The sequence below is a fragment of the Neopelma chrysocephalum genome, unplaced genomic scaffold (assembly GCF_003984885.1).
Source record: "Neopelma chrysocephalum unplaced genomic scaffold, ASM398488v2 Primary Assembly neopelma1_87, whole genome shotgun sequence".
Classification (NCBI taxonomy): domain Eukaryota; kingdom Metazoa; phylum Chordata; class Aves; order Passeriformes; family Pipridae; genus Neopelma; species Neopelma chrysocephalum.
The window spans coordinates 1474784-1488384 of record NW_020897749.1 but is presented as its reverse complement, the minus strand read 5'-3'; the positions used below and the strand labels follow the sequence as shown (position 1 = coordinate 1488384).

Sequence of the window (13601 nt, the reverse complement as noted above, 5' to 3'; positions counted from 1 at the left end):
TCACTGCACAGCCTGGCACCGCTGTCGGAGCTCTCCAGGTCACATCCCTCTCTTCCCGGCTCTCTGTTCTCCTGCAGACCTTCCTGACATTCCTGGGTATTCGGCCTAGAAAGACCAGGACCTCACCATCTGAGGCTGGCAGGGCAACGACTGAGGGCATCGAAGACACTGAGAGCACACCTGTTCAGTGCCTGCCCGATGCTCCCAACTGGGACATTCTTGGGGATGGAGTTGTCTCTGCTCAGGTAAGCAGCCTGTGGGCAGGGATGGTGTGGCCCCTCAAGCTGGGTCTGCTGGGCCCCCTCAGCCTTTGAGGCCAGCAGAGTGTGGTGGGAAGGGAAGCGCTTCTCCGGGGAAACTGGGCAAATTGCTCCCTCTGGCCACTCTCCCCCTCCAGGCCAGAGAGTGGGACCTGGTGAACTGGAACTTTTCCAAGACATCTCAGTTCCTGTGGCAGGTGCCCTCGAGGCCAGACCATGGGACTGGATGGGCCGGAGAGTTCCCAAGTCTTCTGTTGCAGGAGCCTTCAGGGCACTTCTGCAGGACTTGGTGACCCACAGCTTTTCCGTGCCATGTCTCCTGCAGGAAGCCATGGAGGCAGACAGAGGCTTGGAGCAGAGACCTCCCAGCATTCCCAAGCTGGCCTGGATGAAGGAGGAGGAGGAGGAGGAGGAGGAAGGCCCTTGAGTTGCCCCAGCACAGCAGCCTGAGGAGGTGGAGCAGTTCCAGCCCCTGCAGGAGGGTGAGTGGCACAGCTGGGCCACAGGGTTGGTGGCTGCAGCCAGATGGGCCTCTTCCCATCCCATTCCGTGTGGACATGGCCAGGGAAAGGGATGGGCAAGAGGGCCCGAGGCTGATCCCCCGGTAGCTCCATGAATTGGGCATCCCAGGGCAGGCCCTGCCTGTGGAGCGCAGGCCTGGGCTGCGTTCTCTGGCCTCTCCTGCAGCCCCCCAGCTCTGACCGTGCTCGCTCTTTGCCAGATCCAGGCCGGGACAGCGGTGCAGACACCGACAGCAGGCCCGCTCCCACCGTGAATGATGCTCCCCCTCTGGATGTTTCTGAGGAGAACAGTATCTCTGATCCAAAGCAAGTAAGCAGCCTGTGGCCAGGGCTCAAGCCCCCAGGGATGGTGTGGCCCCTCTAGCCAGCTCCCCTGGGCCCTCTCAGCCTTTGAGGCCAGCAGAGTGTGGTGGGAAGGGAAGCACTTGTCGGGGAAGCTGATCCCGTTGGGCCCTGCTCCCTCCTGGCAGCAGCAAGAGCTGGGTGGGATGGCCCTGCCAGGAGGGGCTCCTCGGCTCCCTGCAGATGCTGCCTCTGATCTTGGCTCCGTTCTTTTCTGTTCCAGCCCTTCAAGGCATGACTGCTGACAGCCCTGCCATCTCAAGGCGGGCAGCTGAAACCTTGAAAACCATCCAGGAGGGCCAGAAATCTAAACCGAAACTGACACCGAAATCTAAATCCACCAGATTCCGGGAGCCTCCATTCCTCGCTGTTCCAGCCCTTAGAGGAATGACCAATGACCTCAGACTCGCCATCGCAGGCCTGGCCATTTAAAACTGTACATGCTAAGAGCTGGACCAACAGCTCCCTGCTCCAGACTCCAGCAGCTCCAAGACTGGCTCTGAAGAGGAAAATGCCTCTTTTCTGCAAGGACAGCCTTTTACACCACTGTGGGAATATCAAATACATCTCTACATCTTATGAAACACAGAGGCCCAAGAAGTTTTTTTCGAGTCTGGTGTGCACAGAGGGGAAGAGGGGAAAAAGGGCCCTTGTGCTCAGCAACACTTGCCCAGGTGTGCAGTTGGGAAGAAAAAGTGAAAATAATGATGTTATATTCATGTGAAAAGTTTAGGACACACATTACACATCTGGAGCAATTAGATGGGATCTTCTTGGGCAATCTGGAAGATCTGTGCAGGATGCCTCCACAATGGCAGTGCAGGAGCAAGGCTGTGATGGAATATTTTCATATATATCTACATTACATGTTTGCTCAGCTTGAGGTCTAATGTGCTGTTGCTGTTGCCGTTGCCAAAGCCTGTGTGTTTCCAGTATTGTCATTCCTGGTATGGGTCCGCTTTCCATGGCAGGATTTCCTGAAAGAGTATCAAAGCTGTCTTAGGTCTGATACATTTTCTGGCAGCCAACTGTCTGCCCAAGTACCCACTCACTCCAGATTTCAGTCACCCAGTGTGTAGTGTGTCACCAGCTTCCCCAGCTCTGGAACTGGGAGCTTGGCAAATGCAGCTTTTTGAAAAAGCAAGAGACATCATCATGCTATGAGCAAACAAGCTGGGACCAGGAAAAATAAATACAGAAATAAAAAATAAAGTAAGTAAATAAAATAAATAAATAAACCAGAGAGACGTTCAGGCTTTCAAATTTATTCCCATTTCCTTTGACCAAGCAGTGACCAAGCATTTACCTTGTGACATTTTTTTTGCCACCACAAATGATCCTTTTGAACCGACTTTCCAAATAAAAACTCAGTTCATTAAATGACAGACAAACCCAGTGAATGTAAGTGGAAAACTCTCTTTATTTGGGAAAGTGGCAAAAGTAATCTTGATTCTTTTTTGGAGCTGTGAACACTTTCTATCTGTGTCTCTGAACATTCTTGATTCAAACTCCTTAGCCTGAACCTAATGATATTTCCATGTAGGATTCATCTGAGACCGACAGGATTCCTGTGTATATCTGTTTTGGCACAGCTGATTCCTTTTATTCCCATGTGTCTCAGTGTTCCAGGTCCCTGGACCCATGCTGAGGATCACTGCTGCAAACAGGCATGTGCAGCTTCTCCTCACCATAATATTCAACCTCAAGCCAAAGGGAGAAAAGGGGGGGCCAACCCCAAACTCATGTGCAACATAAAGCAGAAGAACCAGATTCTGCTGAAGACGTGGTTGGCTTGTTCTCCTGACAAAGTTTTCTAAAATCTCTGTCTCAAAGCCTGTGTTCATCACACAGGCCGTTCTGCAGAAAGCAGGTGATTACAGCAGGTCCGTGTGAGGCAGAGGTGTGTGGGTGTCACATGTAGGGCACAGCTTGTGCCAGGGATGCTGCTCATCCACCTGGGAGGTGGTTGTAAGACATTGGGTTTGGGACATTGTTCCTGTGCTGCCTCAGGGACTAGGGAGCAAATTTTCTCCAAAATAAAGGTCCCATCAGGGGTCATGGACAGCTGACAAGGGTGAGGGGTTTTTCCTGAGGTGTTGACGATGTACAACCTACAAAGCCCCATCAGCCTTGCTTCTTGCTTTCTCCTGGTCCCTACTCCACTGCTTAGCCATATTTTTCCCCCTGGTTACCATCTGAGGATAGAGGCTGCTGAGGTGCACACAGGTTGCCCAGGTTGCAGCAAGTGAAACAAGGATAGGAGATGTCTGAAGGTGATTGGTGCCAATTCCTACAAAAATGGACCACAAGTGGAGAACAAACAGAAAGGTTGATTGAAGAGGAATGGTTTAATGTAGATAGAGACAGGATAATACCTCAGGTGGGAGCTGCTGTCTGCTCAGGTGTGTGACAAAGGGCTCCCTTAGTGACCAAACTGCTTCTATGCTACTACAGCAGGAACTTATGCATGGGATTGCCTCAGTGAAGCACTGCACAGTCCAGCTGAAAAAGAACCAGACATGTGAAAGTTTTTCATTAGCAGTTTTGCTGCTAACCGAACCAGCCCAGGTTCGAGGCAGAAGTCTGTTTTGGAAACTTCTAACCCTTTCCTCTACTGCTGTTGCATTATTTTAAAAGTACGATTCTACCCTCATATGCAAAATAATGTCTCACTTACAAGGATTTTTGCTCATATGTACAAACCCCAGTAAAAAAAGTTGAACACAATATATACACTGGGAAATATAATCCTGGAATACGTGTCAATGACGTGATTGTTCTGTAAAATAATCCTGCCCACGTTTCCCTTCAGAGATCTCTTCAAGCGAGTCGGTTCCTCATTGGAGATGTTGGTTTCACTCGTCCGAGTCTCGTTCTCCTCACAGGGGTCTGAGAAACCAGACAGGTCCATGTCATCCGTGTCATGAAAGCAGCCATCAAAAGCCATGGCTTGCACTGCATCCATATACACTCCTGAGGCCTGGCAACAAAGAATAGTTAGTCTGTGTCTACAGGAGACATTTCAGTAAATTATAAACAAATAAAAGAGGAAGCAAAGAAAGCTCTCCCTTCATTGTTGTTCCCTCTTAGAGAGCACATGGAGAAGAGGGCTACCTCACATTATGGCAGTCTGTGGGCAGGACGTGAGCAAGGAAGGGGGTACACGTGATAAAATACTCCTGTCTGACTGATCATTGCCAGCTGCTGGCTGGCAATACGTGCCCCAGCTTCTGAAACAGAAGAATCAAACTCTCTCCTGTAGATCTGCACTGCTGGAGTTGTGGGAAATGACTTCAAACATTTCCATCATGTCATGGGAGCAACACATGCACCCTTTCTGTGGTTTTCCCCTTATGATATTCCAGCAAATGAGTTTACATGGGGGGGATATTCTTGAAGCAAAGGTTTTAAGTGAGTGCTTCACAGAAAGCAGATGTTTAACTTGCAACCACTTCTGCTTCAGGTACACGTTTCTAAAAATGACCTTGTCTTGGGACAAAAAGGCATCATTAAACCCACCTTTCCAAATGAAAATGGCAAAGCAGAAAAAGGAGAAATGGACTCTGCTTCACAGGACACAGGAAGGAATATCACATGAGTGCATTCTGGGGTCTGTTTCAGAGACAGGCAAAACGCTTTTTTAATATTTGAGATTTGGAATTGAGATAGGTATTTGAGAACAGAAGGAAGGTTACCTTCCTCTGAGGGGGGGGGAAAGAAAGAAAAAAATCAGGAGGTGAAGATTCCCTAATATCTGCTACAAGAAAAGGAAGGGAAAAAAAGCACAGAGCTTCTCAGGATCTCAGAGAGAATGATACGTTTCCTCCCTTCAACCAAGTCAAAAAAAGGTGAAATATGGAGTGACACAGAGATAGTTACTGTTATGTTATCACAGTGGTGTATGGGGATTACTCTGTGGCTTCTATGGTGCTTTCTGAAGGCAACAAAAACCAGAGGACTGTACCTTGCCCCTTTTTTTGAGTTGCTTTCTCTCTTCAATTGTGGTGAGATAGTTCACTGCTGCGTACTCAATGACGGACAGGAAGACAAAAAGGAAGCTGATCCATAAATACACATCCACAGCCTTTACGTAAGACACTTGAGGCATTGAGGCACTTACTCCTGTCATGATGGTTGACATTGTCAGCACTGTAGTTATACCTGCCAAAGAAAGAGTTATCCTAACACTGGCCAGCTGGTTCTGTGCAGCTCATCACCATCCCTCGGACAGCTCGGCTTTGTGAGGGCATCAGATTGACACCGCCTTTAACTTCACCACACAGGCTCTGAGAAGTGGAGTGAACCATGAATGACCCATCACATGCAATACTGAAACCAGTAAATCATCCCTCTGCTCCGTGCATGCAGTTAGAGCTGCAGCACAGCAGCTTCTAACAGCAGGGAAACAAGGATGGTGATTGAGCAGCATAAGGAGCACATTTCTGTGGCAACTTTGGGCACTGCTGTGGAGAAGTGAAAGCAGGTGTTTGTGGGCTTCCCTCACTTCCCAGAGCCAAGGTTGCCACTGCACACTTTCCTGTCCAGGAGAATCCCTAAAGAATCACCAATTCCCCCCCCAATTCTTTCTCAAATTGTACTTTTTGAGAACATTTACCAGTTTGTATGTCTTGGTCATAACTCCTTGGCTCTCTGAAAACAATCAGCATAAAAATGCTACATCCATTGAAACTAAGAAAAAAATTACTGTTTACTTCAGTGTGACCAGAATTTCACCCTCATCTTTTCGATCTCTCCTCTTACATCAGCTATTCCTCTCATTTTGGTTTGCTCCATCTCAGAAAAAAAACCCCAACACCTGACTCAGGCCCTACTTTTAAAGAAATGAACGTGACACTGGAAGTGAAGACATCTCAAGTGAGACAGCCCTGGCCTGTCAGCTGGGTCTCAGAGCAGCCCTTCTCCAGTCCTACACTAGTTTGAGTCCACTGGAACACACTAAAGTTTTCCCTCTCCCTCTTTCCAAGTTCCTTAGGTTGAAAGGTGGAGTTTGAAATATATATCGTATAAGAGGAAATCAATTTATTTAAAATACATATACTCTAGGCTTGGGAGCTAAGCTTTTTAAACTTTGTTGTTAACATTGTCTATAAATTATGTGCGCTTATGCTAATGAAGTGTGCTTTATTCATAGAACTCCTGATGCACAACCTTCTGCAGAAATCCATATATAAAGAACATGATCAGCAAAACCATCTTGTCAACATTAAAAATGGCCTACTGAGATTTAAAAAGTCCTTTTTAAAGGTGAAGTTAAATTTCTTATAAATAAAAGGAATTAGCAGATGCATTAATAAAAGTAGGAAGGAGGTACTATAATTTGTTTTCAGATTAACAAACAGATTTATATCCCATGTATTAATAGCTTTACTGTGCCAATAGAAAGGGATCTGAGGTACCTACAGTCCCATTTTTTCTAGACTGAGAAAGCTATAGATAAAAATAGAGGGCTTTTTCACTTATCTAAGAAATATGACAACACACAGTTGGCTTCTGGGACCAGCACCAGTGAGAAGAAAGTACAGGAGCTTCTTTACTAGTTATTAAACTAAGAGTTGCAGGACTCAGATACATTATGGTTACAATTAGTTATCTTAGCAAATTTCCATCAGATCTTCAGAGATGATTCTTTCAGAGTTTTTGAAAAAATATACTCAATCCACGGCCATCAGAATTAAAGTCCCAACAAAGGCAGCCTTGAAGTGGCATTCACTGAAAAAAAAACATGAACTTTTAGAAAAAAAACACTGTATTTGGTCCTCTTCTCCTGAGCTGAGGTGTCCAGAACTAAAACTGCGAGAGCAGAAGGATGCACAACTTATTCTTTGGCTTCCACAGAAGACTGTGCCTTGCACAGTTAAGACATCAAATATTTTTAAGGTGCCCAACAAAGGAAGGCTTTGCTACAATGGGCAACTGGTTCCAACTTGGTAGGAAGATAAGAAATGTTTCTAGATAAAAAGAAGAGCTGCAGAGCTTTTAGACAGATTGTGCTATGCCTAATGAACCGTGGATTTGGGGAGGGATCTGACTACCTGTTTGCTGGGAAGAGGGAAGGAAAAAACCCAGGCTTTGCAATTAAGTAAAATTCTACATCAGGAAGTCTGCAGAATCATCCCTTTTTGCTTCTGTGGTGTGTGAGCTGTTTTCTAACGTAACAAAGCCAGTCTGAACAAGCATTCCATTTCCAAATGTAGAGGTTGACTAAAGGTAGTGACAACAGTGGCAATAATAGTGTTGTTGAGGCAATTAACTTGATATACTTGCTTATGTCCTGCGTAAATAAGAAGCTAAAGTAACTTCAAAGCCTCTCCCCCCTCCATTCCATACTTCCCAAAGAATATACATTAAAGATTCACCTAGTGATACCCTGGCAGGAACAGCTCTTCTGTCAATCCAAAATGAAACCCAAGACAGCATCACCATCAGCATGGCTGGGAAATAGGATTGCAGCACAAAAAAGAAAATGTGTCTCCGGAGGGCAAAGTTGATAAAAAGTCGATTGTACCAACCTATTGAAAAAAAGAGAGAGGAACAGAGTGGGGAAGAAGAGAAGAGAGTTGTGTTACTAGTGAGCTGTTTGCTGGCCCCCTCCCTCCAGCAGGAGCGATGTATCCACATCAGAAACAGTAAATGCCTCAGAAAACTTGTCACCACCTTAGTTTTACATAGTGCTTTGCAAACTGCCCTCTGTACCTCATTAAAACACTGCTGCCTGGGGAGTGAAGCATCACAACCACGCACATAAAATACTGTTATAACTGAGGTTAGGAAATGGGAAAGATTAAACCGACCTCAGGTGAAACTGCCAGGAGAACACACACAGGATATAATTTCCCAACGAAGCCAACACCCTGCCTCCTCCAAAAAGCATCCTGCCTTCTCTCACGCTGCAAATACCCCGCAAGAAGCAGCCCCCCGTTCCCCTCGATCGGAGCAACTTGCCAACGCAGTGCTGACTTTAGAGGAGAGGGTGCCATCTAGCGAATTTTGGGGCGTGCTCTGCCTGTGCAGCACAGCTTGTGTGCTGTACCTCCTGCCACAGCAGGGAAACCAATATAAAAGTGAGGTGAAATAAGGCAAAAAGTGGGTGGCTGCCTGTCCAGGACATCCATGAGCTCATGCTGGAGCAGTCACGCCATCACAACGAGTGACTTTACAGAAAAGAATATATCAAAATTAACCCCAAATAATGTTAAACACACTCTGTTGTGTTTTCAGTTGTGGAGAAAGTTTTTTGTTTGAAGAATCTCTAAAATGGATTTAATTGTTGCTCCTTTGGAGCCGGGGAACTCCAAAAGCCTAAACACTACACTGAGATTCACAGGAAAGGATGTGTGGAATCTGAAAAGCAGAAAGCTGCTTTGTGAGCAGCATTTTTGTCCATTTTTTTCCTGAGATTTTAGGGGGAGATGACTCCCATTAGAGTTGTGCTGATTGTTCCCCACTATTATTTACTTGGAGGGTAAGTTTTCTTCCAACAAAAAGCAAAATAAAAGAGCAAGCGTAAGTGGAACCTCCTGAGCAAAACAAAACCTCAAAGCCAAAGAAAAGCATAAGTCTACAAAGGACAGCATTCTAACAGATATGCTACTAAGCATTATTCAGGTACTTCCCAGTGGTCCCTGCAACTTAAAGGTGAAAGGAAAGAAATTTTTTATGATGCTGAGTTGAGCTCATCATCAAAACATCTGCATGTGAGTGTTAAGCAGTTACACTTTGTGAAGTCAAAGCTGCTGCAAAGCCCTGGGCACAGGGGCACTGTGAGGGTGCACTGCTGAGCATGAGGCTGTATCTGCTTGCCTAAGTGTTTTTTGATGAGAATGCCAAGGCAGAGAGAAGCCAGCTGAGTTCTCAGAACCCAGTTTGAACACACAGTGACAGCAGTTTGGTGGAAAACATCCCAGTCTCCCTCTTGCAACAAAGACAAATGTGATATCGCTCCCAGCAAGGCACAGTTATCATGGTGAGGTGGCAGTGGCTCTGGAGAGCTGCAACTCTGTTCTCAGCTCACACACCAGCAAGAGATAAGGAGGAAGAACCTGATCAAGCTGTGAATTCCTCATTGCTTAGGCTGCATCACAATTTAAACTGGAATTTCTGCACTCAGTGTCACCCACCGCCACCTCCACTGGCTCTTTTTGAAATGCAAAAAGAAGCCAACCTGTAAACAAAATACAGTCAATAAATCTATTTGCTGCTTTCCTGTATGGCTTAAAGGCTTTTTTTTTCCCCCAAAGTGTTATGCACTTCATTTTATTACATGGAATAATTTCTATTTTATTAATTTGTCTTGATATAAAGGGCAATATCCAAGCTGAAATGAATTGACTCAGACTAGGAAGGGCAGTAGCAAGCATGCTATTTTCTCTGGTTAAAAGTATATGGTTAGACCACTTACATAGAGAAATATTTCAAAATTTATGATTGCATGTACAACTACAAAGAAAACAAAACCCACCTTGCATGAAATCAAGACTAGAATAAACTCCTAAAGCCTTGTGTAGTTTGACAGAAGGTATAGTTCAAGATCTATAGGGAGAAATAAAAGCCTGCCTTGGGCAGATTAACCTGGATTTAAACTATGTAGTACTGACATAAAGGGATTTTTTTTCTGCAACTTTATGTATAAATACAGAACATAAAGCAAACCATGAATTAGACCTCAACAGGTAATAAATGGTCTCAAGTGAAAATCCTCCAGTTAGAGGATTTGTAATGACATTATACAGCTCCAAAAATAAGGATATTTTAGCCAATAAAACACACTGGGATTCCTCTTGTTTGCTTTCTAGTATTTGACCCTTCCAGATTTGCATTTTCAGGATTTTTTGTATAGCCAGGACACAAAGATTCCTGTAAATTCAATACTCCAGTGGCTTTCAGAGAAGTACCACAATTCTGCTAGAGCTCACAACAGCACATGTGCATTTTTTTTTCAGGTTCTTAACGTCAGATATTAAGTTACAAGTAGTATTATGATCTCTTCTTCTGATATAAAGTGCTATATTAGCAATGTAAAGAGAATCAAGGCCCCAGACTGACAGAGCAGTGATTGACAGACCTCATTTTAACTGATCTCTCAGCAGCAACAGTCATTTATTAGCAATGAATTTGCATGTGAAAGACATTCTGCATGATTGTGTCTTGTGCTTGTCTCTCCTAAAGAGGGGCTTACTATACCAGTACTGCTGTAAAAAGCTAATCCACTGGAAGCACTGAATTCTTCGATGAAAAACTGGGAGAGGGAGATTTGCTCATCTGTGGTCAGGGACTTGTTTCCATGTTTCCAGTACAACATCAGATCATCTTCATTGTATGCATCTATGAGAAAGCAGAAACTAAAGTTATAAAGTCACTGAAGTTATGAAGTTACTAAAGTAAGTCACCCCTTCTGCTGGAATAACGCTTCTGTTTTCCTTTCTTAGGGAGAGGAGACCACTCAATCCAGGAAAGCCCCAAAGAAACATTTATTTTTTTTTACATCAATTTGCCAGTTAGTTGGCATGAAAAAAATTTGCAAAGACCACATTCCATCCTGTTCCAAGTGCAGGCCAGTCCTGTGCCCTGCCAGCAGCTTACCTGACAGCTGGGAGACACGGGTGTGCTCAGGGCCACAGGGCACACGGGATCAGAGCTCTGAAACTGTCACTGAGCAGATCTGTTCCCTTTTCCAAGACTAAACAACAAACCAGCTTTACTTATAATCCAAATAAGAATAAATTTTGAAATGTGAAAAGGCATATTGACATCTTATTTTACTTTTAACTTGCACTTTTTTTGTCACGGAAAAAAAGCCCAAACATGTTTTTTTTTGACAGATTTTTAGATTTAGGCCTTGGAATATTAACCCTGTGGAAGCAAAGCAGGGTGGATCATAGTTTTTCTATCTTTCCAAAGCTCACTGAGTTCTGTAAAGATCTCAAGCTGTTTACAGTTTAGCATGTACATGTTGAAGGGTTCAGGTCACACATCAGAATAAGTGAAAGGGGTGTTATGAACAAGGTGGAGTGCTAGGAAGAATGCACATGTGAAGAACAATTATGAATTAAACTTACAGCTTTCCAGTTCTAAAGAACAGTTCTGAGTGTCCAGAGGAAACCTACTGAAATCCATGAAACACATAGCAGAAACTGTTATTCTGCAGAAAGGAACAGAAAAACAGAAATAAAATGAAAAATTCCACATTTTCTTAGAGTTGTGCAGACATCTTAGTGAGATCCCCTGCCAATCTGCTTCTTAGAATCCCAATGATTGAGTTTTCTGCCCTTTCAGCTGCTCCTGAAATTGCTTCACGGTGGTGAGATAAAGTTAAATCAGTGAGAGATCACCTTTTTTTTAAACAGAAATAGCCTTTATTACTAAATAAAGTACCTTCGATTTTTAAACCCTTTACTGGCCTGATCCTTCATTAGCCTTTCACATGTTTTGCTTTGAAGGGTTACACTTACGAAGATTAACAAAGGGAGTTCACATTTCTTGACTTGATTTCTCATAGATTGAAGTAGATAATATTACAGATTAGAGCAGATATTATTTCAAGTGCTATTTTCCCAGCTAGAATGGTTATAATACCTAATTGCATAGAAAGATTAGCTGCAATGTCTGGAAGCCTACTCTCTTCTTCAACATCATGGAAATGAAATGTTTTATGCCCTAAAAAGCTTAAGGAAATCCAGGTAAAGACTATTTTGCATTCCACCTGTTTTTTTTACAAATGTTTTGAGGATAAACAACCCTTTGGCATTTTAACCAATAAACAACAAAAAACCCCAAATCTGCTAGAGGCAGCAATTTAAATATGGTACCTATCACCAAATTTCCATTTCTTGTCACAGCTTGCATGTCACTTGATGTTTTAGTTCAACTTTTCAGTTTTCCCCAAACTTAATCCTCCAAGAATTTAAGTTAGGGTTACACTGATTATATAAGTGATATTTGAAAACTTGTGGCAGCAATCACTCTGCAGCTGAATTTTTACAAGTGTAAGATTTTGCTGGCTTGAAATAAGATTGTAAGTGGTACATGGATATGACTTCCAACTACGGATGTTGTTTCCTTCTTTTAGCTATGGACCAAGGGATCAGGGGAACAACAGGAAAAGAAAGACTATTTTAGCAACAAATCTGGATTTTTGTTTCACTTTGCTTCACTAAAATCCTGAATGCTGGGCACTGAAGAAAAACTGTGGAATAAGCAGATTTATTGCACGTAAGTATTTGGAATATAATCTGCTCATTGCATGTAAAACTGGCAATACAAAAAGGGTGTCCTAGTGAACATCTGATTATTTAGGAATATACACATTAACACCACTCCATTTCTGCCCTTCCCATCACATGTTCCCTGTGGTTTGTGCACAGTTTCTTGTGCACATTAATCTTGATGACACTTCACCTCTCCACCCAGCTGCCAGGAAGTGTTTGCCCATCTTATGCCCCTTTGCCCCCCTTCCTTCCCCCAGCTGAATGTGTCACACCCCCCACATGGAGAATCCCTGATAAAAGCCTTACTGCAGTAGTGTAGTTCCTCTGGTCACTCCCTCTCTCTCAAGAATCATGGAAATCAATAAACAGGACAATAAAAAGCATACTTCACCTCATTGTGAGGTGAATCACACTGGTCAGTGTGATTCTTGAACATGCACTACTTTAAAGTGGTGCATTGCTGTTTGGGAGGGTCCTGCATGCCCTCATGAAAGAGTAGATAAATTCATTAATTGCTGGAACAATTATTACACAGCCAAAAATCTCAGGGGCTTCCATAAGTCTTCAGACTATTCAGATTAGATGAAACATCACCTCTGTGTACAGGGCTAATTAGTAACCAACTGGAGAACTGTGATTTCTGCAATGCATGGCCCTCAGAGTCCTCACCCTTGGGGGAAAATCCCTCCTCCATCAAAACTATTCCTGCCACATCTTCCAAATCTGCTTCATAAAGCAAAGCAGTAACATGCAGATGGAAGAGAGACACAATTAGTGACCTTGTTATTCCAGTTCTAGAACTGCTGTTTCACTTTGCAGTTCCTTGTAGTCACACAACATGCCTGCCTAACACTGCTGATATCAGCACCAATAATCTGCTTTCTGCGCCTGTCTAGAGCCCTGAGGAATATCAATGGTATGTTTATAGGTATCCCAGGAAGAAAATAGCTGAGATAGTTCTAAAATACTCATCTAAAAAGGAAAAAAAGCCTGCTTTTTTTTCCTTTGCTAATAATATAAATAACAATATACAATAATAAATAATAATAAAAATAATAAATACTCAGCAGTAAATCTACTGCAATCTTGCTAGTACCACTGGCAATAAATTAACACCTGATAAACTGCCACTATCCTGTGACAGGAAAAAATATGTGAGGGATAGAAAAACATGTTATGAAGCCTAAATTTACTTTCCCACTGCTATACTGGTCACCAGTTCCCCATTAATCCCCACTGGATTAATGCCAGTC

The 13601-nt window shown here is 43.5% G+C and overlaps 1 protein-coding gene across 12 annotated transcripts in view; it reads right to left on the bottom strand.

Moving 5' to 3' along the window:
* Positions 1-2372: 2372 nt before the first annotated feature.
* GABRR3 (gamma-aminobutyric acid type A receptor rho3 subunit) overlaps positions 2373-13601 on the bottom strand; it is a 34509-nt gene continuing 23280 nt past the window's right edge. For all 12 annotated transcript variants that reach the window (XM_027692658.1, XM_027692655.1, XM_027692653.1 and 9 more), the window contains 5 exons: positions 11200-11282; positions 10325-10465; positions 7501-7653; positions 5088-5284; positions 2373-4103 (listed from right to left, as the gene is read on the bottom strand). In XM_027692658.1, the coding sequence (XP_027548459.1) occupies positions 3813-4103; positions 5088-5284; positions 7501-7653; positions 10325-10465; positions 11200-11282 (865 nt within the window). In that variant the 3' untranslated portion in view covers positions 2373-3812. The remainder of the gene's footprint in view (positions 4104-5087; positions 5285-7500; positions 7654-10324; positions 10466-11199; positions 11283-13601) is intronic.